Source organism: Lycorma delicatula, chromosome 4 (assembly GCF_047948215.1).
Source record: "Lycorma delicatula isolate Av1 chromosome 4, ASM4794821v1, whole genome shotgun sequence".
Lineage (NCBI taxonomy): Eukaryota > Metazoa > Arthropoda > Insecta > Hemiptera > Fulgoridae > Lycorma > Lycorma delicatula.
This window is the reverse complement of record NC_134458.1, coordinates 16,572,311-16,596,363: the sequence shown is the minus strand read 5'-3', so window position 1 is coordinate 16,596,363 and position 24,053 is coordinate 16,572,311. Positions and strand designations below refer to the sequence as shown.

The 24,053-nt window shown below is 36.1% G+C and overlaps 1 protein-coding gene across 1 annotated transcript in view; it reads right to left on the bottom strand.

The window, feature by feature from the left end:
• The window catches only part of inaE (inactivation no afterpotential E), a 148,814-nt gene that overhangs the window by 86,566 nt on the left and 38,195 nt on the right, over positions 1–24,053 (bottom strand). Inside the window, exons 9-12 of the mRNA XM_075361887.1 lie at positions 20,979–21,056; positions 16,130–16,353; positions 13,967–14,108; positions 11,246–11,478 (exon numbers count right to left, since the gene is read on the bottom strand). Coding sequence (XP_075218002.1) covers positions 11,246–11,478; positions 13,967–14,108; positions 16,130–16,353; positions 20,979–21,056 — 677 coding nt within the window. The remainder of the gene's footprint in view (positions 1–11,245; positions 11,479–13,966; positions 14,109–16,129; positions 16,354–20,978; positions 21,057–24,053) is intronic.

The following is a 24,053-nucleotide window of genomic DNA, read 5'->3' as shown; positions in this document are numbered from 1 at the left end:
TCAGAGAACCAGCACGTTTTCCCGGGTTTCCGCCTGCATCTAACACACGGCTTCCCGGAATCGGTAGTTACGACGGCTCCAGGCACTCTCTGATCAGCGGACCAGCCACCGTGTAAGGGTCCGTTCATTGGCCGAGGCCGCCGTAGGACTCTATCGCAGCCAGTCTTGATGGCCCGGCCGAATTGCTCAGCCATCAATTCCACCTCCTCCCTGTGCTCCATGCGCCATTCCAACCTTGCAAGGCAGCTGCGCACTCGCGCCGCAGCCTCTTCTGATCAAGGCCCCTTAGGTTATAGCGACCAGAATCGGGAGCTTTATGACCGCCTCAATAAACGACCTCATCGGTTATAAGCCTATGATCGCTCACACTGTCCTCGAGGCAGACAGTCCAACAACTTGTAGTTCTGAGCAGGTCGCCCGTCACCAATCTGACGTCAATGTAACTTTCCCTCGGTTTACAAGAGAGAGTTGGTGGTTGTTCTGCGTCGTTAATCGAGTAGAGGTTCCTGGCTTCAAGGAACTGTTTGAGACCCGTGCCTCTAGGTTCAGTGAGAGGTGAACCCCAGGCAGGAGACTTTGCGTTAGCGTCCAGAGCAACCAGCACTCACCCAACTTCACCAAAATATTTTCTTGCACTAAAACTGATTACATTCTACAGTCATCAGTCCGGCCTCGTGAGATGTCACTGATGCAAATGCCTCAAGAGATATCCACATCAGGAAATTCCGCTCTAGTCAAGTTTGTCTTCAAAAAAGACATCAGACACCTAACTCTACCACGTAGCCCTCAGCAAGTAAGCTAAAAGGTTACACGCGGAAGATCAAAGACCCTGCGCCTAACTACAAATTCCTATCACCACCTAAACCGAATATACCCACCATACAAACGATTGAAAATGACATTTATACCATGACGGCATATCAGTTCAGCCAAAATTCATTGCCACGACGGCATATCATAATTGAATTAGTGATTAGAGTGCTACCAGCGAGAATAAATATCCCAGAGGACCTCAGGTCTGGTCCGTTAGGGAGCTGAGTATAACCTCTAGTCTCCCACTTCAGCTCCAACTTTGAAGACCGCTAGGTTGATCAAAACCAACATTTAGACTTATTTGCCACTTAATAAGTGTGCAATCCCATTGAACAATAAGCCATGCTAAGTCAGTTAAACCGCACCGCGAAGAATGAAAATCACACTCCCGGACACGACCCCACTAAAACTTGAAACTAATCTAACCGAGGCACGGTGTCAAGCACGCCTACCTCTGGCCAATCAAAGTGTCCAGGTGGAACCTTAGCCACCCGGGATACTAACACTGCCATAATGCCCTCAGACGCCAGTGCAGGTTATGAAGAGAAGTAAGCTAGTCAAAAAACGTCACAGCGATAGAAACCGCAAACAGATTAAGAACTCTACCAGGTCTTACAATTATTAAACTCAGTCGAAGACTGAGACTACCACAACTAAAAATAAGGACCCATTCGAGTCCGATGCGAAGGCGACCCTGCAACCAGAGTCAACAGCCTTTAAGAAGTGACCACAGTCATCAGCTAACTGTTGCCAAAGAAGCGATTTGGCAACGCATACAAACCTAAACTCAAAAGCCCTCCGCACCGAGGAATGAATGGATCACAAAATAATACAGAAAACTTAAAAACCGTATGACCTGGTAGATCACCCAGCTATTTGACGGGCGTTACGAAAAACAATCCCGCGACTCACAACACCAATTCATCTAACACTACGTACAAACAACAAGCTTCAAAGGAGGATACTAACTATTGAAGGAATTGAAGTATAATTTCACCGCAAGTAAGTAACAGCCACAGTTCTTACTATTGACCGAATGTTTGCACTCTTTGTGCAAACTGTTACAGTTGACGCAAGATGGATCCTCGGCTTTCTGCGGACAATCGTCGGCTTGTGATCTTTCTCGCCACAATGCGCGCAAACTGACGCATACATACAGAATTTGTCTCTGTGCCCAAAACGACAGCACTTGAAGCACCTTTGTACATCCACGTACCCCTTAACCCTACAGGAAGTTAAATTGACGTACAACCTACCCTCAGGCACAAACTTCTTAAATAGACCAGAGCCAAGCTCAAAAACACCGTGATACCGCTGGACATCACGCTTACTTAAAGAGTCTTAAAGAGTAGCCTACACACTTTTCAAAATTCTGCCTCATCCATTTCGGTGTACTGTTCCCAAACGAGAGACAGAACTTCCTCATCGGATAGCCGTCGGTCGGTGTCGTAGACAATGACCCGCGGCCTACGTTTTCGCTTCGGGTCGTCCTTAACCTCGAGCTTCTTTACCTCAGGAGACTTCTAGATGACTTTGACTGTCTCCTTGTCGTTTGCAACCACTGCTAGACTATTGCTAGTCTCTTTTATTTCCCTGATCTTCAGATTTTTCCGGTTGCCGCGAAGGGCAATCTGAAAATCCTCCTTGAGTTGTCTACTAGTCTTAGTAGACCCCTCAGTTTTATTAATAAAAATCACATCGGGCTGCTTCGAGGTTTGACAAGCCTCGCGCTCGCCCTTCACAACGTCAGCGTAATGCTTCGGCTGTATAGAAGCAGGCGCCGGAACCTGAACTACCTTGAACTCCTTGGGCTTGGAGGCCAACTTCTCAAAACCATCTGCAGAGCAGAAAGAACACTCCTGACGTGCCTAAGACGTAAAAAATTCTGCTCCTCACCCCTGCACTGACGCTGCGGGGACTCTCAACGAAATCCAGAAAATTATAGATGCTCTGCTGCGCCGCAGCCAACATCGTGACAGAACTGCAAGGTCTGCCCTGTGCCGTCTTGAATTCTTCGACCAATGGGTCGCCTCTAATTTCCCGGGTGGAAGTCCCTACTATATCCAAATCAGAACCTTCGCCCTCTGAACTTGAGGAGAACGGGGAAATTTCCGCTCTCCTCTTTCGCCCACGTCTAACTAATAGCTTGTCCTCTACCATGGCCAGAGTTATCCTAGCCTCACCACCTACAAATATAGACATCTCGCTGTCTTCCTCCTACTAAATAAGTTTGGGTAAACCCACAAATGTGACTATTGTCCACAGCGAGACATGGACAGCTTCTTCAGGGTGATTCACCTTCTACAGAGTGATTCAAAGAAACGGGAAATTAAAAAAATTAAATAACGTTAATGAAAGTTTTTTTTAGAAAATGAATTTTATTTCGTGTAATTGGACAAATGTTGCTATTTTAGGATACATACATTTTAGTTTATTTTTTAAAGATGACATCTTCCAGGTGACCTCCTCTTGTACGTAAACACTCATGAAGTCTCTTCGTTAAATTGTTCATGGTTTGACGTAACATATCAACTGGAATTTCCGCAATTGCTTCTCGGATCTTTGCCTTCAGTTCTTCCGTTGTAGCAGGTCTACTGTGGAAAACTTTGCTTTTAAGGTGACCTCATAAAACTAATCGCAAAATGAGAGATCAGGCGATCTGGGAGGCCATCTAATGTCACCATTTCGTGAAATGACACGTTGTCCAAACAATCGGCGTACAGCTGCCATCGATATTCGTGCAGTATGTGACGTTGCTCCGTCTTGTTGAAACCAGGCTGTGTTAAGAATCGGTGGAAATCTCTTTTGTTGTTCCACAACAAAGGTTTCAAGCATGGCTACGTAACGAGCGGACGTCAATGTAATCGCAAGACCGTTGTCATCCTCAAAAAAATAAGGGCCTATAACATCGTAAGATGACATAGCACACCACACGGTCACTTTCTGGCTGTGCAACGCACGCTAGTATAGCGTAGGATTTTCTTGTGCCCAGTATCTGAAATTTTGCTTGTTAACAAATCCACTGAGGTGGAAATGCGCTTCGTCTGACATCCACAGTTCGTGAACAAACTCTTCGTTATCATTTATCTTCTGAAGCATTACATTACAGAATTGTGCTCGCACAACTGCATCGTTCGGTTTCAGTTCCTCGACGATCTGAAACTTGTATGGATGGTATTGCAAGTCCTTCACTAACATTCTTCGAACACTTGAACTATGCAATTGTAAAGATGCTGAGAGACGACGGATTGACCGATGTGGACTTCGTGTGACAGCATCTTGTAAAGCTTGAACATTCTGTGGTGTACGGACGGTTCGCTCACTGCCTGGAGGTTTCTTTTTCATTGCCGAACCGGTTTCCTCAAAATTAGATATCCATGTTTTAATTGTATGTGCTGATGGAACACGGTCGTGCCGTCCCAGATTAAAATGACGGCGAAATTCTCTACGCGCTCCCTCCACACTGTCATTGTTTTTGTAAAACGCTTTGATAGCAAATGCACGTTGCGCACCACTCCAAGGATCCATGACAACTAAACGGCAGGTTAGGTTAGAGAGGCTGGCGCCACTTATCAAGTGGTACCAATCGCCCACGGCTACCAATACAACTTTCAAAATTTCCCGTTTCTTTGAATCACCCTTTATATTCTCCTGTCACGCTTCATATCTCTTAGCTGTTTCGGGATCGGTTATAAGAGTGCAACCACGGATTACTGAAACCAGAACTCTGGTACCCGGGAGACCGTCCAGAATCCTGCCCAACTTCACCAGCAAATCATCAATACTCCACCCAAAATGGAAGTATCCTGACACTAGCACGACATCGAGCATACCCCTTGTGATTCGCACGACAGTGAATAGTTCATCGGACCAATGGGACATTCAGAAGACACCCAACGAACCTGAGCCAACCACAATCGCGGAGAGCGGCCGTCCCTCACGAGAATGAATAACATCTACCCCGCGGAAGCCGACTACCCTATCCGCGACCGCGTACGACTCCTGGACCAAGAAGACCTCGAGGTTGCACTCCTCAAGGAGCCTTACGGCTTCTTTAGTGACCGCTCGGGAATGATGCAGATTTAACTGCCCCAGGAGCATGCGTTCAACATGGTGGAGTCCGTTCTCAGCTTCTCCCAATTCAGGCGTCGCCATAAGCTATATATTTTACAACATCCTGAGCCTTTACTGCCTACCCCCGACCCGGTGTCCAGCATCGCTGCCTTTCACCAAGGTACAGGCGGCGCACTTGGTAGGCGCAGACTGGGCAATTGGCTGCCCTGTGCCCGGGAAGAGTACAGTTACCACCACACATCTCCGACTGCTCTCTGCAGCAGGGAGAGGTGTCACCAAATGCCAGACCCTTAAAGTATCGGGCGACCTCTATATGGTCGACGACCCTACATGAGGTCCACCCAATAAACAAACTTTCACCGGCCACCAAGATCTGCCGGATAATTGGCGTGGTCTCCAACATCCAGTGACTCTTTGGGGCTTCCTTCTTTCCCACCTGTCGAACCACATTGGTTTCCCGAAGGAAATCTTTGACGGCCATATCCAATAACGGATTTTGACCGTGCACGGCCTTGAGGATTTCGGGCTTCTCTACCCTTTTCGTCCTTGACATATCATACTCCAATATCTGCGGCCTCCGCTCGGCCAGCAACTGAGCCTTCAGTTCGTTCTTTATCACAACGTTGGCCTCCAGCAGCTGCTTCGCCTGCCGCTCACTTACGACTTCCAAAATCACGCCATGGCCCCTTGGTTTTGTGACCCGGGAGACTTGGATCCTTTCTCTCTTCGGGTCCAGAATTTTCTTAAGGGTTAGCTCCGTCACTACTGACGAAGCCCTCGGACCACCTTGACAGTGGGGCCCGCTTAATTTTTTTCCGCCGGCATCCAGGCTGGCAGCAGTGGACCAATCCGTTTAGACGCATGCGCGGCAGCTACTGCGGTGAAGGAGACAGGCTTTTTTACCTTCTCCTCCACCCGTTTAATAGACTTGTGGAGCTCGCCAAGAGCTTTACCCGTCATCCGCTTGAAGCCCCTAACTCCCTCCACTACCCGGTCGACCTTGACGGATAGCCATGACACGACTGAATCCAAGGAAAGGTTGGCGCCCTGGAGTCCCTCACATTTAAGTGCCAGACCCGAGACCAACGCACATTCACTCAAGTAGCAGTTGACTAACTGTCAAAGCTCCAATGCAACCCTCGACTCCTTTTTAAACGAGATTTTGGACCATTTTGCCTGCATCTTCTCTATCCGCCCCAAACCACGGTCCCGTTCACCTGCATCACAGCAGGCTTCCCTCCAGCAACCTCTGCTCAGGATCAATCACCGCACCGTTGCATTCCGCCTTCCCAGACTTTGCGGAAAGCAGCCCTTCGGGCTTGGCTTTCCCCCCCATTGTCGCACACTCCTTGTGCGGATCCAACCGCAGTCTTCCCCGCACAACTCGTGACAGAGGTTTCGGCAATCCGAATTTTAGTACAATATGCAGCACTAGGGCGCTCCACTACCCCGTGGAGTCCTCCGAGACCTCCTTTATGGAGGGCCTTGGTGGAGACCTGCTGATTCATTCACCTTCTTGCTGGAAGGAATCCCCGGCTAACAAGTCCTTGGTCAGGCCGACCAAATCCTCCAGGCAACCTCCCCCGGATTGCTCCATTGCAGCTTAAAAGAAAAAAATCACCAACTGTGGCGCCAGGTTAGTCTTGTCATAACTGATCATCCAGAAATAGACTTGACAAGGGGAATTAAAAACCCTAAAAGAAATACTACATGACAAGTGTGTAAAATATCCTAGCCACTGAAAAAACTCTTAAAATTAACAAAATAAAAAATTCAAAATAATTTAAAAACTCTTAACCATTTCTAAAGAATTGTTGTCATAAACAATCAGAATCAAGCACTGGTTAGTTAATTAAACGCAAATAAATTAATTTCTTCTTATATTTTATTGCCTAGGTTTATCCTTAGGCCATCCTTTCTTCCTCCATTTTTCCATCTTCCTGAAGGTTTTTATATCGAATTCTTAGGTATCTGAGGCCTTGTAGATGGAGTCTTCAGGTCTGGCTCCAATGGTGCAGTCAGAGGTACATCACAATTGAGCCTGGATGCACTCACTGCTAGAACATGTGGGGCAGCCGAAATGCTCACCCCCTCACCTAAAAGCCTCCATGTTTTGATTGTTCCGTTATTGGTTTTGCAAAATCATTATTTCTGGTTTCTGGGAAGTTTCAGGTTTCTTCTGAATTTTCATCTCAAATTCATTCACCTTTGAACTGGTCGAAGGTTCATTCTCCAGTGGAGAAGGATTCTTATGTTTAGTCACATCTGGTTTTATTCTGGATGATTTTGGGCTACTATGCTTAATACAGGCTAGGCAAAAGGAATGAAAGAGGGGACTGACTTATAGAGTTTTACACAAAGTATAATTTAGTAATTGCCAACACCCAGTTTAAAAATCATAATAGAAGAATATACACATGGAAAAAGCCAGGTGATACTGCAAGGTATCAGATAGATTAAATCATGGTTAAGCAAAGATTTGGAAAGGAACTCGTCAACTGCAAAGCTTTTCCTGGAGCAGACATTGAGAGCAGCAATAATTTAGTGACAATGAAATGTAGATTGGGGTTTAAAAACCTGAAGAAAAGGTGTCAGATGAATCGGTGGAATTTAGAGAAGCTTTGTAGAAGAGGAGGTAAAGAAGATTTTTGAAGAGGACTTTGCAAGATGTCTGAGTAAAAAAGATAAAGTAGAAAATGTAGAAGAAGAATGGGAGCATGTTAAAAAGGAAATTCTTAAATAAGCAGAAGCAAACTTAGACAGAACAAAGAGAACTGGTAGAAAACCTTGGATGTTAGAGGATATATTGCAGCTGATGGATAAACGTAAAAAATATAAGAATGCTAGTGATGAAGAAAGTAAAAGGAACTATTGACAATTAAGAAATACTATAAACAGGAAGTGCAAACTAGTGAAAGAAGAGTGGATTAAAGAAAAGTCTTCAGAAGTGGAAAGAGAGATGAACATTGGTAAAATAGACGGAGCATACAGGAAAAAAAGGAAAATTTTGGGATACATAAATTAAAATCTAATAATGTGCTAAACAAAGATGGTACACAAATATATAATACAAAAGGCAAAGTCAATAGATAGGTGGAATATATTGAAGAGTTATACAGAGGAAATGAATTAGAAAATGGTGTTATAGAGGAAGAAGAGAAAGGCAAAGAGGATGAAAGGGGAAAAACAATACTGAGATCTGAATTTAAGAGAGCATTAAAAGATTTGAATGGCATAAAGGCTCCTGGAATAGACGGAATACCTGTAGAATTACTGCGCAATGCACGTGAGGAAGCGATTGATAGATTATATAAACTAGTGTGTAATATTTATGAAAAAGGGGAAGTTCCATCAGACTTCAAAAAGAGTGTTATAGTCATGATACCAAACAATGCAGGAGCAGATAAATGTGAAGAATACAGAACTATTAGCTTAACTAGCCATGCATCAAAAATCTTAACTATAATTCTGTACAGAAGAATTGAGAGGAGAATGGAAGAAGTGTTAGGAAAAGACCAATGTGGTTTCAGAAAAAGTATAGGGACAAGGGAAGCAATTTTAGGCCTCAGAATAATAGTAGAAGGAAGATTAAAGAAAAACAAACCAACAAGCTTGGCACTTATAGACCTAGAAAAGGCATTCAATAACCTAGACTGGAATAACATTAAAAATACATTTTAAAAAAATTAGGGTTCAAATACAGAGATAGAAGGATTGCTAACATTTACAGGAACCAAACAGCAACAGTAATAATTGAAGAACATAAGAAAGAAGCCGTAATAAGAAAAGGAGTCTGACAAGGATGTTCCCTATCCCTGTTACTTTTTAATCTTTACATACAATTAGCAGTTAATGATGTTAAAGAACAATTTAGATCCAGAGTAACAGTACAAGGTGAACAGATACAGATGCTACGATTTGCTGATGTAATTTTTGGTAATTCTAGCTGAAAGTAAAAAAGATTTAGAAGGAACAATGAACGGCATGGATGAAGTCCTACGCAAGAACTACCACAAGAAAATAAACAAGAACAAAACAAAAGTAATGAAATGTAGTAGAAATAACAAAGATGGACCACTGAATGTGAAAATAGGAAGAGAAAAGATTATGGAGGTAGAAAAATTTTTTTATTTGGGAAGTAGAATTACTAAAGATGGATGAAGTAGGAGCGATATAAAATACTGAATAGCACAGGTGAAACGAGCCTTCAGACAGAAATATAATTTGTTTACATCAAAAATTAATTTAAACGTCAGGAAAAGACGTTAAAAGTATATGTTTGGAGCGTAGCTTTATACGGAAGTGAAACTTGGACAACCTTTATTCCACTTTGTCCATTAACTTCTGCTTTATTTTTCCACTGGCTAGGGAGTCCGACTTGCTAAAGCTGGTGCAAGTTCTGACATCACATCCTTCAGTTTAAAAGAAGTTGCAGGAGCAGCAGCAACCTTCATGTAAGATGTGACCTACGGCGTTTGCCTAGCCTAAGCACAATTTTCCTTGCTTCAAAGTAGCTAACCTTCTGAATGATCTTTATCTCCTGCACTGCTACTTCTTCCTTATATTTAGGGTAGTTACATGATCTTGCAGTGTGATGGCCATTACAATTAACAAAAATCTGTGGTTCTCTGCACGGATCATCTGGGTGCAATGGGTTGACACTTGTGCCAATTTGTTTTCTCGCTGCAGTCTGTACAAAGTTCTGACATTGAAAACACTTCACTAGTGTTGGGATGACTGAATGAACATCAAGCCTATAAAATCCAGCCTTTATTTTTTCAGGACATTTCAATTTTTTTTGTCAAGACATTGGACGCAAAGGATACGATTTCTCCATTTCATCATGTATTCAGTCGCGGACATGCAATAACTCACTGTCCATAGAGTTTTTCTACAATTTCATCTTCTATGCAGTTAAGCAAATCCCTGCACATAACTACTCCTTTGGTGGTAAGAAGAGTACCATATAGTACAATCTCAACGTCAATGAGTCCTGTCTTCGATTTGAGTAACTGAGATGATGTATTTCACTGGTCTCAATAAACAATCCCATCAGTTTTCCTGGTTTCTTTCACAAGTCCTCCTGCAGATTTTGTGATCCCTTGAGCAATCACAAAAGAACTGATCTTGGAAAAATTCCCTTCAGTTTTCTTAATCACCAAATATTTTGGCATTGCTTCATTACCTTTAAGTCAAAACTTTGTTCGATCTTTCATCACTGCATCACTAAATTCATCGCTCTTCCTCCTCTTCGCTTGTAAAGACAAAGGCTATCCAAGATGAGGGTTTTTATTTGGACCCTCTGCCACGGAAGTTATGGAAGTACAAGTTTCCATAATCTTATGTTTTGTTAGTCAATAAGTCATAAGGTACTGGCAGAGAGACAGTTGCGTGTGCCCCGAATCATTGATCCTGACTGGGTTCCCCCAGTCAGCCACCTCCCACAGATTTAACCTGGGCTGGGAAGTGAAATACTGCCTGACCCACAGTACCATCATCCCACGATTTGCACGTAGCAGTAAGGGCTCCGATACCTTATCCACGGGGCAATCCCTCCCAAAGGCTGAAGCAACTGACTCACACCAGGCGGCGCAAGACTGTGGCACAGCAAGCTCAAATAAGCCCACCCTCAACCCAGCTTTACAACTGGGAACAGGTATGGGCACTTCCCATCCACACTCCAGCCAGTGTCGACAAAACAGATCATGATCTTGCCTCCCACCACCGCTGTAAACAGCAAAGCCAAGAAGCACAACAGCAACCAGCTTGGACAGCTTAGGACTGCCAATCCGCTACTCCACAGGGAGCTCCTAAGCAGAACCACTTTCCTATTGCTGATGTAAGCAAAAGTATTGAAGTACCGTGTCTTTGCCTGTCCTAGACGTAACTGCATGGACATGAGGTTGGATTTGTCCGGGGCATTATTATTATTAATAATAGTAAGTGATAGGTGGTTCCAAGGTGGATTAATTGTCTGCACACAGAGGTTAGGTTTTTTAGTGGGTTGAAGTCCCCCACACTGGGAACAATGTCATAAATTCCCAGATGGTGCATAATGCATTGTTCCTCCTCTATAATAAAAAAAAATTATTATTATTATAGTAAATATCGCTTACATTTAGTTAACAACGCCAGAATTCTCTTTTTTAATAAAAAATATATAGAATATAAATAATATTAGGAGTACAATAGATCAAATAGTTAAAAGAGCTTCAATAATTTTTTCATCAAAATTTTGAAAGCTCATTTAGTAAATTTTTTTTATACACAAGAATCGATTTTTACAATGAATAAGTGTGAAAAAAATTATTTTCATAAAATTAACAATTATGGAATAAAATTAAATAAAAAAACTCACTCGGTTTTGGTGGGATGATGTCGAACTACATGAATAATAGTTCCTGGAGGATAGAGAGGCTGGTGAAGTGTAAGAGCTATTGATGAATCACTTGGATGGACTGCCATTGCACGGGCAGTATCTTTTTCTCTTTGATACTCTTGCATTGTTGTTAGATCAGCTTTTAACTCAACCGCTGATGTCGGCATTGATGCACAACCACAGCAAAGGACACTACAAGATATTGTCTTCCACTGTTTTGATAAAATAATGTTAAAAAAATTATCTTAAACGCAGTGTACAAATTTCTAGTTGACTGAATATTTTGTTTGATCTTTTATTATGAAAGGCAAAATCTTACAAAAAGAACAAGTTATCAAATCATATCTTAATATATCCCATGCATTCAGTAGTATTATTTTTTCTCATAATATTGTTATTCACAGTTATAATTTGTTATATTAGTGTTAAAATCCATAATGTTAATATCATTTTCTATCACTTTCTTACCTGACAGGTGACTTAACTCTGCCTTTCTGTATTTTGTCTCAATTTACCTTTCTTTGCAAAAAAAGTGTCTTAAAATTAAACCGTTAACATTTTAAATTAAAATGTCTTAAATTAATTTGGTATGCTCCTTCTGATAAAAAAAAGATTTGAAATGTATGGGGAGTACAAAATTTAGATACTATTTTAAAGATCAAATTGAAATGATAAATAATTTATTTAGTAATCTTCAACTGAATAAAAACTGAAGATTACTAAAAATTATTGTCATTTGCATGGTTTGGCAATTTTATCTTTGTGTTCATCAAATCATTCAACAGCATCTGGGGTGGTATTTTATTTCTAGCATTTTTCATATGTTCATGTAAACCATCTTCATCAAATCCTTCTCCTAACAATTCTTGTTTTGTTCAGGATCAATCACAATTCTACAAAACAAGAATTTTAAACCTTGTTGGTTTAACTAAATGTGTACAAAATGGTGCAGAACACAAAGCTCTCCAAATGCTATAGGATATGTTTCATAATGCCATTGAAACGTAGAGTTGAGATGTACAGATCTTATCTCTACAGAGATACACAGAGTTATACAAAAACGTTGTTCAAATGTTGGACTGTGCTGTTGATAAATCATATCAAAATGAATGATGTTTCTTTTTTAATTATATTATTATTTTAACTGTCTTATTACAAGCAGATCATGTATTTTTCGGTATAGAAATAATTATTTTACATTAATTCATTTCATAAGGTTTATATTTTTGGAATAAACATAAAGCAAGAATTTTTTATTTGTGTAGAACGTGAATTAACACAATAACATTTAACTGCAGGGAAGTTTTATGACCTTATATATTAATATATTATATATAAAAATATATACATAATTTGATTAATTTTATTTAAAAATATAAATATATTTAATAATTTATATAATAAAAGAAACATCTTATGTTGTTACTGTGTAACCATCAACCTACAAGATGCTTTCACATTTTAAAAAACCATGTTCATTTTTTTTTTTTATTGTTTTTTGCGAAAGTGAAATAATATTATTATGTTCATAGATTTTTGTCTAAACTTTCATTGCAACAAATCACTTCATATGTTATGAAGTATATGTAACAGAAATGTATAACTTCAAACTGTAAATTAAGATTAAGTGCAAAACATTATTTTATGAGGTAATTTATTTATTCTGCTTATTGTCAGGAAGCGCACATCAGAACCTTAGTTAATTCTGATAGCTTTATTAAAAATATTTTTTTTTAGCTTTACTAAACGATACAGTTATTCTACAGAAAAAACTGAATGTGATATTACTAATGTTTTCTTTGGGAAACATCAAAGAAAATGTACATTATAATTATAATCATACCTTTTGGTTTTGATGTCATTAAAAAAATTAGTTCATTGCTTTTCAATATGCACAACCAAGTCTACATACCCAATCAGAACATAGTTTTTTGCAGATTTGTGAACCTACAGAGTTACCAGTTATATTTTGAAAACAGAAATGTAACTGAAAATCTTTGAGACAGTGAATATTTATATTTAATTATGAATCATGTAATTTTTGCAGAAAACAAGAAATCACAATTTAAAATATTTAACATAAATTTTTATAAATAAATATTGCATTTTATTATTGCATAAAACTGATCCTGGGTGAGGTAGTAAACTAACCTGATCAGAGACAGTACTACTTTTTTACTCTCCCCTTTTCTCATTCGTTTGTCTTTTTCCTTAGACAAATGCCAGTGGGCTGAGTCAGCTGCCTTATTTCTATATTTAGTATTCTGCTGGCATCTTCTGCTATACAAGAGAGTAACATTTTTTTATCATAGCCTTTTGGGAGTGCGAACCTTTGTGCTTGTGAAACTAAGAATTCTTGGACATCTTATCCAGGGATTGCATAGAAAACCAACCTAGTGGATGAGATGCTACTGGTAAAGCCAGGCTTCCTATTCCTGTTCCTAATGAATCAAATATATATTATAATAAGTATTTTCAAATCCTGCTGGTGAACTCAAGCTGTTATTTACTAAATCAAACCATGTCTATTAATGACAACAGGAGTATGTGCCACTAGTAGGTAATGAAACTAGACTGCATCATATTTATATCATATTGTATACATTACATACTTTGTATATTGTGATCTTTTGTAGTCATACTGTCTATAATAATACATCATTTATATTACAGAGGTTAATCCAGAATGAAGATTAATACCTTTGGATCTTTACTACGGCGTATTGCATTGATTAGATCAGCCCTTAGAGATTCCATTTGATGAAGACCAATACGAGGAACTACATCTTTTCCAAGAACAACAGAAGTGATAAAACTTTTTGTGTACTGAACAGCTGGCATGCTAAAACAAAACATACATATATATTTAAAGTTAATTTAAATAATCTAAAGAAAAAGAATTAGTTGTATTGTGTTGTATTGTATTGAATTAGTTGTATTGTATTGTGTGGCAATATATGCCACCAATATAATTATAACTAGTGTCCCAAAAAACTGTTTGAGCACAGTTAGAACAGCTACATTTAATTAAAGAAAACATGTGATGCTTGCGTTATTTTTTAACTTAAAATTGTAAATGTTCAAAATGACCATCATTAGTTAACATTAATACCCCTATAGCAGTGGTTTAACACACAGTGAAATGCTAACTAATAACTGATAGCTAAAGGTATCATGTTAAATGCATTTTCAATTTGCTATCTTAGCTGCTGCCATGTTCTTGGTTTGTTCCTCACAAATTTTTATTAAAACAAAATCAGCATTTGATGTCAGCTGAGAAAGTATTTGGTTGAACTAGCAATCACTATAATATTATAGTCTAGCTGTAAATTTCAGGAATTACGTAATATTTTTACAATTTTCTGTCTACAGAATGTTATATGAAAAAATAAAGAAAATTCTCTTTAAAAGCAGTTACAAATAAAAGGAATTATTAAACTATATAGAAAGTAGAAATAAATAAGTTTTTTCCATGGGCCATATACTCTACTGCCAATTAAATCTACAGTAAATTCATATAGGGCTTTACAAATATCCCCTTTTTAACAAAAATCTGTTTTACCCTCTTAACAGAGCTAGACTAATTCCTACTGATGCTTGGAAAAATTATCTTTTGTCAATTATCTTAAATTATTTTTTCTAAGGGCAATTCACATCCTTTCCAGGTGAAAAAAAAAATATATATATATATATTCTCTATATGTACTACATTTATTTTATAATTAAATTTAACACAGTAAAAAATACAGCTAACAAATAAATAAATGTAGTATGTGGCTAATGGAGTAAACATAATTTCTTAGCCATTGCTCTTGTACTGTTAAATGTTGAGTTGTTTAAGCTTCGATCCAGTTGCTTTGCATTTTTATTTCTTTTATTGTTTAAGATTTCCTTACTGTTTAAGATGAGTAACTTTCAAAGGAGCTTTATTCTTGCTTTAGGGTTACCACTTACATGTCCAGACAGGAATTCTCCACTGAGAATATTATCTGAAGAAATAATTGTTAGTTTAAGTGCAATAAATATTTACTTATAAGTTAATATTTATTATGTTTTGGTGTTTTCTTTTAGTGTAAAAGTAAATTATAAGGGAGTATAGAACATTTCTGTATCTGTAATACATATTAATAAAGATTACAATGGTATTGAGAGATAATGAAATGGAATTAGTATTGCCATGTAACAGAGTTTACAGTACATAGCAGTTTAAAAATGTATATAAGTTTCTTTTTAAAACCTCAGTTAATCATGATAACTTATAACTATTAATTTAAAACCAATTTTTTAAATAATCTGTAGTACAAAATAGCTATTTGTTTTTATTCTAACAATACTTTTATGACAGAAAAATGAATGCTAAACGAAATGAAATAAAAAATTAATAACTACAACAAAACTATATGAAAACATGAAAAAATATCTCAAGAAAATGTAATCAAAAACACAGAATTATTAACAAAAAAAAGACATGACAGAACAATCAATTAATTCAGTGATAAATGTCTTGCAATTATTTTTTTCATAATAGCATAATCATTTTACAAATAATTCTCATTACTAAGAATACTGTCTATAGAGATTTAAAAGTTATTGGTGTTTGCAAAGGCACAGTTTTTATATGATTCGTTGTTCAACTGTCAGTACTATTTTAAATTTCATATTACTATAGCTTAGGTGTGTTGTGTACTTATAGTGTGCAGTCCATATAAATATTAGGAGAAAGGCTGAAGATAGCTTAAAATAACTTTTAAAAGACCTATAAATGCTTGAGGCAAGTCCTCTTACTCTAAAAAAAAGAGCCTCTGAGAGTAGTAATAAAATTTACAATAATGTGATGATATACATAATATAATACATAAATACCTAAGTAAACCTCCTGGAGGCGAATATGCAAAACATTGTAAATCTGGATGAGTCTGCCGCAACAATATAGCTAATATAGCAGCAGTTCCAGCACCAAGTGAATGACCAACAAGAACTAAACTAAATCCTTCGCCTCCTCTTTTAACACTAGTTGACAATGCATGGCTTAAGATGCTTTCCGAACTTAATTTATCACGAATATATACTGCTGCATGAACCATTCCCTTCAACAAAAACAAAATAAAGTAAGCTTTTTACTGGGCATGCTGTCTTTCAAAAATGTTATTGTGCAATCTAATCTGTATAATTAATGCACAAGAGTAAAAGATTTTTATAGTGTAGATCTGTATTAAGTATATACATAATATGTTAATTGCTAACTGCACAACATTTATGTTATCAATATTTTTTGTACAATATAAATAGAGTTGATGTGTTAACTTTCAAAATGCTTGTTCAAGACTTAACTCAATTGACCAAACCCAAACTTAATTTTTAATTGGTATTTAGCTTATGTCCATGAAATTATTATATATTTATATCAGAAATGAATTTTTTTTTTATACAATATATGACATTTATAGCACCTAACATCATTCAGCCATAATGTTTTCCTCTTTATTTAACCAACCTATTTTTTACACTGTCTGATATTAGTCTTTATTTTATTTTTTGTACTTACTTTTTTATTTTAAGATAATTTTTTATGGTTTATAGTGTTTTAGCATTTACTGACAGAATATGATGTACAGTGTACAGTAATATTTAATTGAAAAAATGTTTCTGGAAATAGTAAATAGTAAATTGTAAATTCTTTTGTGTCATAATAAATTGTTATTCACTGGCATATGTACATTTTCTTTGCAGGTATAACAACATAAAATTTAAAGCAAATATCTTTTTAGTAATTCAAAAGCTTAGAAGGCTTTTTATGAACTAACTAAGGTACTAACATGTTGTGGGTATGTAAATACACCTGTACCTTTCTACATGGTCGTTCTTTATACAGCACTTCGCTCTAACAGCCTTTTTTAATTATGGTACTTTTTCAATTTACAGCCCACAATGTTTCATTATACGACCAATAGCTTCTGTTAGTTTCAGTTTCTCCCTTTAGGCGGCAGTGCTACATTTTGCCTTTGTCAACATTTTACCACGTTGTCGCTTTAGTGTACATAGTTTGATGTGTTTATTCTTGTTTGTTTTCTGGTTGGGTTTTGTTTCTGTTTGAATTAATTGATGAATTGTAAACATACGGTATTAGGTATATATGTAATAGAAAGACTGTATTTTCGTTACTTACATATATAATTAATTCTTTTAAATATAATCATTCCTTTTTTGGGAAATAACGCCACCAAACCATTCTTGAATTTGGAGATTGATACTGATAAAAATAAAAAGAGAAGCTGAAAATCTGTCACGCTAGAGACCAAACTAGAAGTTTTACATCATATTGAAGCTGTTGAGAAAATGTTTCAAATTTTTAATGCAATGGAACTGGGGAAATCTACCGTTCAAACTATTCACGATAGAAAAGAAGAAATTAAAACACATTCACTATCTGCTGCACCTTTAAGTGTCTCAAAATTAACTCGCCAATGAAGCAGCAATATGGAAAAAATGGAAAAATTATTAGATATGTGGATTGAAGACAATAATCAATGAATGATGCCAATGAGCCAAATGACTATCCAAGAAAAGGCTAAAAGTATTTTCAAAATTTTAGAGGGAGGATACTGATGAATCTGTGAAAGATGTAACATTCCAAGGAAGCCAAGGTTGGTTTGAAAAATTCAAAAATCACCACAATTTACACACTTAAAAATGAAAGGTGAAAGAGCTAGTGCCAGTGAAGATGCAGCTAAAGAATATCCCAACATTTTGAAAAAAATTATGGAAAGAGGCGGATACCTACCTGAATAAGTTTTCAATATAGAACTTGAGACAGGACTTTATTGGAAGCGAATGCTTGAAAGAACTTACATTTCAAAATATGAAAAGTTTGCATCTGGAAATAATGTGTCAAAAGAACAATTAGCTTTGCTCTTTGGTGCTAATGCTGCAGGGGATTTTAAGGTAAAACCACTTTTAGTATATCTTTCTGAAAATTCAAGTTGTTTTAAAGGGCTAAACAAGAAACAATTGCCCGTCATTTGGAGATCCAACAAGAAAGGTTGGATGACTAAGATTCCCTTTGAAGACTGGTTTAAAAATTATTTTTGCTCAGAAGTAAAAAAATATTTGAAAGACAATAACTTGACCAACAAGGCATTGGTCATTTTGGATAATGCTCCAGGACACTCAATTAATTTATCTGAATTATTTGAAGATGTAGAAACTGAGCATCTTCCCAAAAATACAACAGCTCTGATCCAGTCAATGGATCAGGGTGCAACTTTTAAGGCTTATTATTTACACAGAACATTTCGTTAACTTATTCATGAAACCGATGGTGAATCTTCGATAAAACAGTTTTGGAAAAAATACAGTAATAATGTCGTAGTAGACAGCATTAGCCAATCATGGAAAAAATTGAAATCAACCACAATGAACCATCTTAGGAAAAAATCTGACCAGAAATGCATAAAAATTAATGAGCCTTAAGTTAATCCTCTTTCTGAAATTTGACAAAATATTAAACTTAGCAAACAATCTTGGTTTTGAGGATTTGGAAGAAGGTGATTTAATCGATTTACTAAATGCTGACAGAGAACCTCTTTCAAACAAGGAACTGATCCAGTGAGAAACAGAATAAGTACTTGATAAGAAGCCAGAGCCAGAGCCAACAGCTAACAGCAAAAAACTTGTTGAATGTGCTTTGTTATTTTGAGCAGGGCATGAACATCCTTCTTCAGAATGATCCCAAGAAGAATGCAGCGCTAAAGTGTCTTGAGGAGTAAACTCAGCCATTACCTGTTACAAAACACTGCAAAAAGAAGCAGAAAGCAAGGCGAAGTAGACAATGTTGGACCAATATTTTAAACTGGGTCAATCCACAACAGTGAAAAGTGATGATAGCAGCATATTATATCTTAGTGATTCTTCATGTTAACGTTTGTCATCAGATAAAAACAGTTTTTAAGCATTTTATTTTATGTTTTTTTTTATTATATGTATAAATATGTGCATATGATTTCCTTTGTTTTTTTAATTAATATGTATGTTTATTTTCTGAATTTCTGTTTATTATTACATTGTTTGGTATCTAGGCCGTAAAGTGAGATATGAGTGTATATGCTCAAATATTTTTTTTAAACATAAAATATTTTTTAAAATTTAATAATGAAATAATTATGTCATAAATTCAAAATTAGAAAATATCTATATTAGCAATCAGTCTTACCATTTGAGATGCCAATTAAAGTTTTATAACAAGTGTATTATGTACTTTGTAATAAGGAAATAAGTTCTTGTAACTATGAGACTATTAATAATTATATATGATAACATTTTTTAGAACACCTTTGTTATCCAGTTAATAAGTAATAATTAACAGTTGCAGCTGATAACTACAGTAAAATCTATCTTAAGTATCCAGTAGTTGCATGCAGACTCCCACTCCAGGCTAGTTAAGCTCTCATTCCTGCAAGTTAAATTATTTGAAATTTAGCTGTCCAGACAGCTTTTTTGTATCTACTTTTATAACCTGAAATTATCAGTAAAATTTCATTCAGTAACTATTTTTAATGGAGAGTTTTGGTCAGTGTGTGTATATATATATATATATGCATATGTATTATATCCATACTTTATTGGCTGTTTTTTTTAAAGTTGTTATCCACAGGCTTATCGCATAGCTTGACCAATCACATGACAAATTTTGTAATACAATTTAACAGATAAGTGAACCAGTTTTCTCCAAAAAGATGGAGAAACAAAGCAATATAAGTAATGCTTATTTAAAAAATATCATTTAGTAAGAAAAATATAATAATGATTTTATCTGGAATGAAGTTGCCATTAATATAATTTTAAGTATAATTAGATTATTTTCTTACAGTGTTTTTCAGAATCAGTGTTTTTTATTAATACAAAACAAAAATGAAGTTTACTTTTACATTGCATCTTTTTATGAAAATGTCTTCTTTTTTACATTTAATACAAATATATTAAGTTTAACTGAAGTAATAATTAATTTCCTCCATTGAGTAGGAAGTAGTGTACACGAGTCATTGTTTCATAACAGAAAGGTTATCAATTTTTTGTGTTACGCTTTCTTTCTGAGTCTTTTTTATGGCTGTGACACATTAAAGTATCTGAGGTACAAGAGAAACTTGTCAGAGTCGTAGGGCTGAATATTACCTTTATTTTAGTGGGTTGGTAAGCTGAAATGCAGATTTATATGGAAATGAGTTTGAATTCTATTATTACATAGATTAAAAGCTATTTCAAGTAAGCTTCTGTATTTTACACTTCACACTTATCATGTTCACAATAGAAAACATGGCATTTCCAAACAGATGTGGACCTTCATTCATAAGGACCACATCTGATCTAGATGAAGGGGTAATTCTGCTGTATACATATTTTTTTTTGTTGAAATAATTCACATGTGGTATCTATTCTGTGTATTGATAATCAATATTAATACACACCTAACTGAGAAATAAAACAGAACTTCCTGACTGGGAGATGTATTTTAATCATTGACAATTTCAAGTTTAAATTTTTAGTTATATTGAATACTATACAAAAATCAGTAAATATGTATCAAAATTAAAATGAGTTCTAAACTGATATTAATAGATAACCTTCTAGAGCAAAAGAGTATATTTATACTGGATAAATGTGAAGTGTAATGAGAAATTCCAGATAATACAAAAAGGTTAATTAATTAGTATATTACCTTATGTCCCAACCAGTCTTCTCTAGTAGGTGTTAATGGGAGTGTTTCACTTTCTGCATTTAAATCTGTTATTACATCCTGTTATCAAAGAAAAAAATATATTTTGAAATGGTAATTTAACACATGGGAATATAACTCGTAAATACATAAAAAAAGGCAGTCCATTAATTGTAGAATAAAATAATAGAAATATTCTTTAAAAACATACACAAGAGTAGCATTTAAATAAAAAAATCATTCGACTGAATTATCATTATTATTCTCTTTACACAGTTTTATGTGGTTTCTTATGGCATATAGCTTCTTCATGGCAACTAAGTGTTTCTGAGTAGTTATGGTGTTATGATGAGGCAATTGCTTTGTTGTGACTTTTTAGATTATGTATATTTCATTAAAACATCATTACAAAACTTTCAATTTGAGGAAAACAAAATTAATGGGTTGTGATATACACTGGGTTGGCTATTTTTTTGAGAGGTATATCAACTTTTAATTTTTCTTATTTTTTTAGCTTTAAAATTAATTAGTAAATTGTATGTATGAAATATATTTCACAGCAAGCCAAAGATTGGGAATTTCTCTACCTGTAAAGATATTTTTAGGAGATGATCACTATGAGACTCCTTGAAACAGAATATGAGTAAACTATTTGACAAAGCATGTGGTGGAGATATTAATGAGTCAAAATGTTTATACAGATACTGTAAGAAGGACTAAAGCATTGTCATCAAGTAGCAAGATATCATACAAATAAAAGAGGGTATTCAATGACATATGATTTTATTTGACTTTGAGCTCTAGGAGATGCGTTCTCATTGTGCTAATGGTAAGTATAATTAAGCTTAGAAATTGAATGAAGAAAATATGTCAAATGTAAATTGACCGAGAAATTTAATCACATTATGACATTATGTCTAGTGATAATTCCAACTTTAATGGTCTAGTAGACCTAACCAGCATGCCTCATAGGTTTACTGAGTATTTTCAGGGTTTACAATTTATATTTATGTAGTTTTTAAAAATTTGCATAATTTTTACATACTACTATTGTACTTTTCATTACATTTACACAATATCTGAATGATAAAGACAAGACAAACCACAACTTGTATAGATATAGCAGATGAGTGCAAAATTGTCACTATGTATAATTTTCACATAATCATTTAAATGGTTATATGATTGATCAACTGATTAAGAACAGGAATAGAAGGCCTGGCTTTACTTTATAGACACCTCAGCCAGTAGTTTAGCTTTTTGACCTACCTCAGAGAGGAAATTAGTTCTTGGATAATTCCACACACACAGGGCAGTATTCTTCCAAGCTGTAATACAAAATTAACTTAACTTTTGTACCAAGCCTTGCATGCATGGTGTGTAGTGACTTTTATTACCTGTGTCTTCTTGTGAGGATGGGTTGAAAAGTCTGGGCAAAAAATTAAAACCACTTAATTTTTTGAGATAGAATTTTTTTATTTCTCAACATAGTCTCCTTTTAAGATTATACATTTCATCCAAACTGTTCCAATTTGTACAACCCTTCCAGTTAATAGAATTGTTCCATTTCTGCAACATATGCATTTGTTCCTGCAATCATCTCCTCATTTGAATAAAATTTCCTTCCTGAAAGCCTTTTTTTCATGTTGAGGAAAAACAGTAGTCCAAAGGAGCCAAATCTAAAGAATAGGGGCCATGCAGAAAAAATTTTAACTCTAACTCTATCAATTTTGCAGCCACAACTACAGAAGAGTGAGCAGGTATACTATCATGATGGAAAAGGACTTTTTTGTGTGCCAGTCATGGAAGTTTTTCTTGCAACTCAATTTTCAAACAGTCCATTAACTGATGGATAGTATTTGCCGGTAACTTTTAACCTTTTGCTAAAATGTCAATTGTCAATGAGGATTATCCCTTGTGAATCCCAAAAGACAGTCGCTGTAACCTTCCCAGCTGAAGGAACACTCTTCACCTTCTTTGGTGCAGAATCACCACTGGCAACTGTTTGTTTGAATTTTTTTTTGGTCTCAGGTGTGCAGCAGTGTATCCTTGTTTCATCTACCATGAAGAAATGAGCTTAAAATCCCATGGATTTTGCTGAAACAGCTGAAAACCGCTCATGGTATACCTCACACATTTCATTTCAAATGTGAGCAATTGCAACACCCATCTTACATATAGCCTTTTCATGTTCAAGTGTTGATGTAAAATGTGCTCCTGTTCAGTCGAGATGGCCATAGCATTAGCAATTTCATGCACCTTCACTGTTCAATCATCCAACACTATATCCTGAATTTTATCAATCATTTCTGGAGTATTGATCTAAACAGTTTAGATCAATGAGGCATCACTTGTCCTCATATTACAACTTAGAAAATTTTGAAATCACTCATAAATTGTTCTAATTGAAAGTGCCGATTCACCATAATATTTATCAAGTTTTTCTTTAATCTCCTAAAATGATTTGCCCTTGGTAAAGTAATGTTTAATCAACACAGGAAACTCTCCTTCATTTTTTTTTTTTTTAAATCAGTCGACTTTCTCGTTTCAAACAGATGCCAAACATAGACAAATTAATTGACCAAGTAGAAACTTCATGTGCATTCTTCCAAAAGATGCTACTAACTGAAAATGCCCTCAATTTGCACTGGTGTGCCATCTCCTGGACTTTTCATGGACTTTTCAAATCACCCTCGTACAGTATTAATAAATTTTGCTAATAATATTTTTTAAGACCAAATCAGTTCACATATCTTAAAATAAATGTGAAAGTACAATAACGCTGAAAATATTTTATTTTTCTATAATGTTTTATTGAAACATTAACAAGAATTAAGGACATAAAACATTGAATACTGTACAACAATCAACTTTCTTACCAAAACATTTTCCACAAATATTTTTTTTTTTCCCCTACTCTCGCCGACCGGATATCCATTTAAGTATACTCAGTCGGGGAGAGTGTCCTTTTACTCTAAGGGAGCGTCCCCCGCCCACCGGTTGTACACCCGGCATGGCAGGTTAGCTCCCCCGGTCTCGAATCTTTAATTTTATTTTATTCGCCTGCCTCTAATCCCC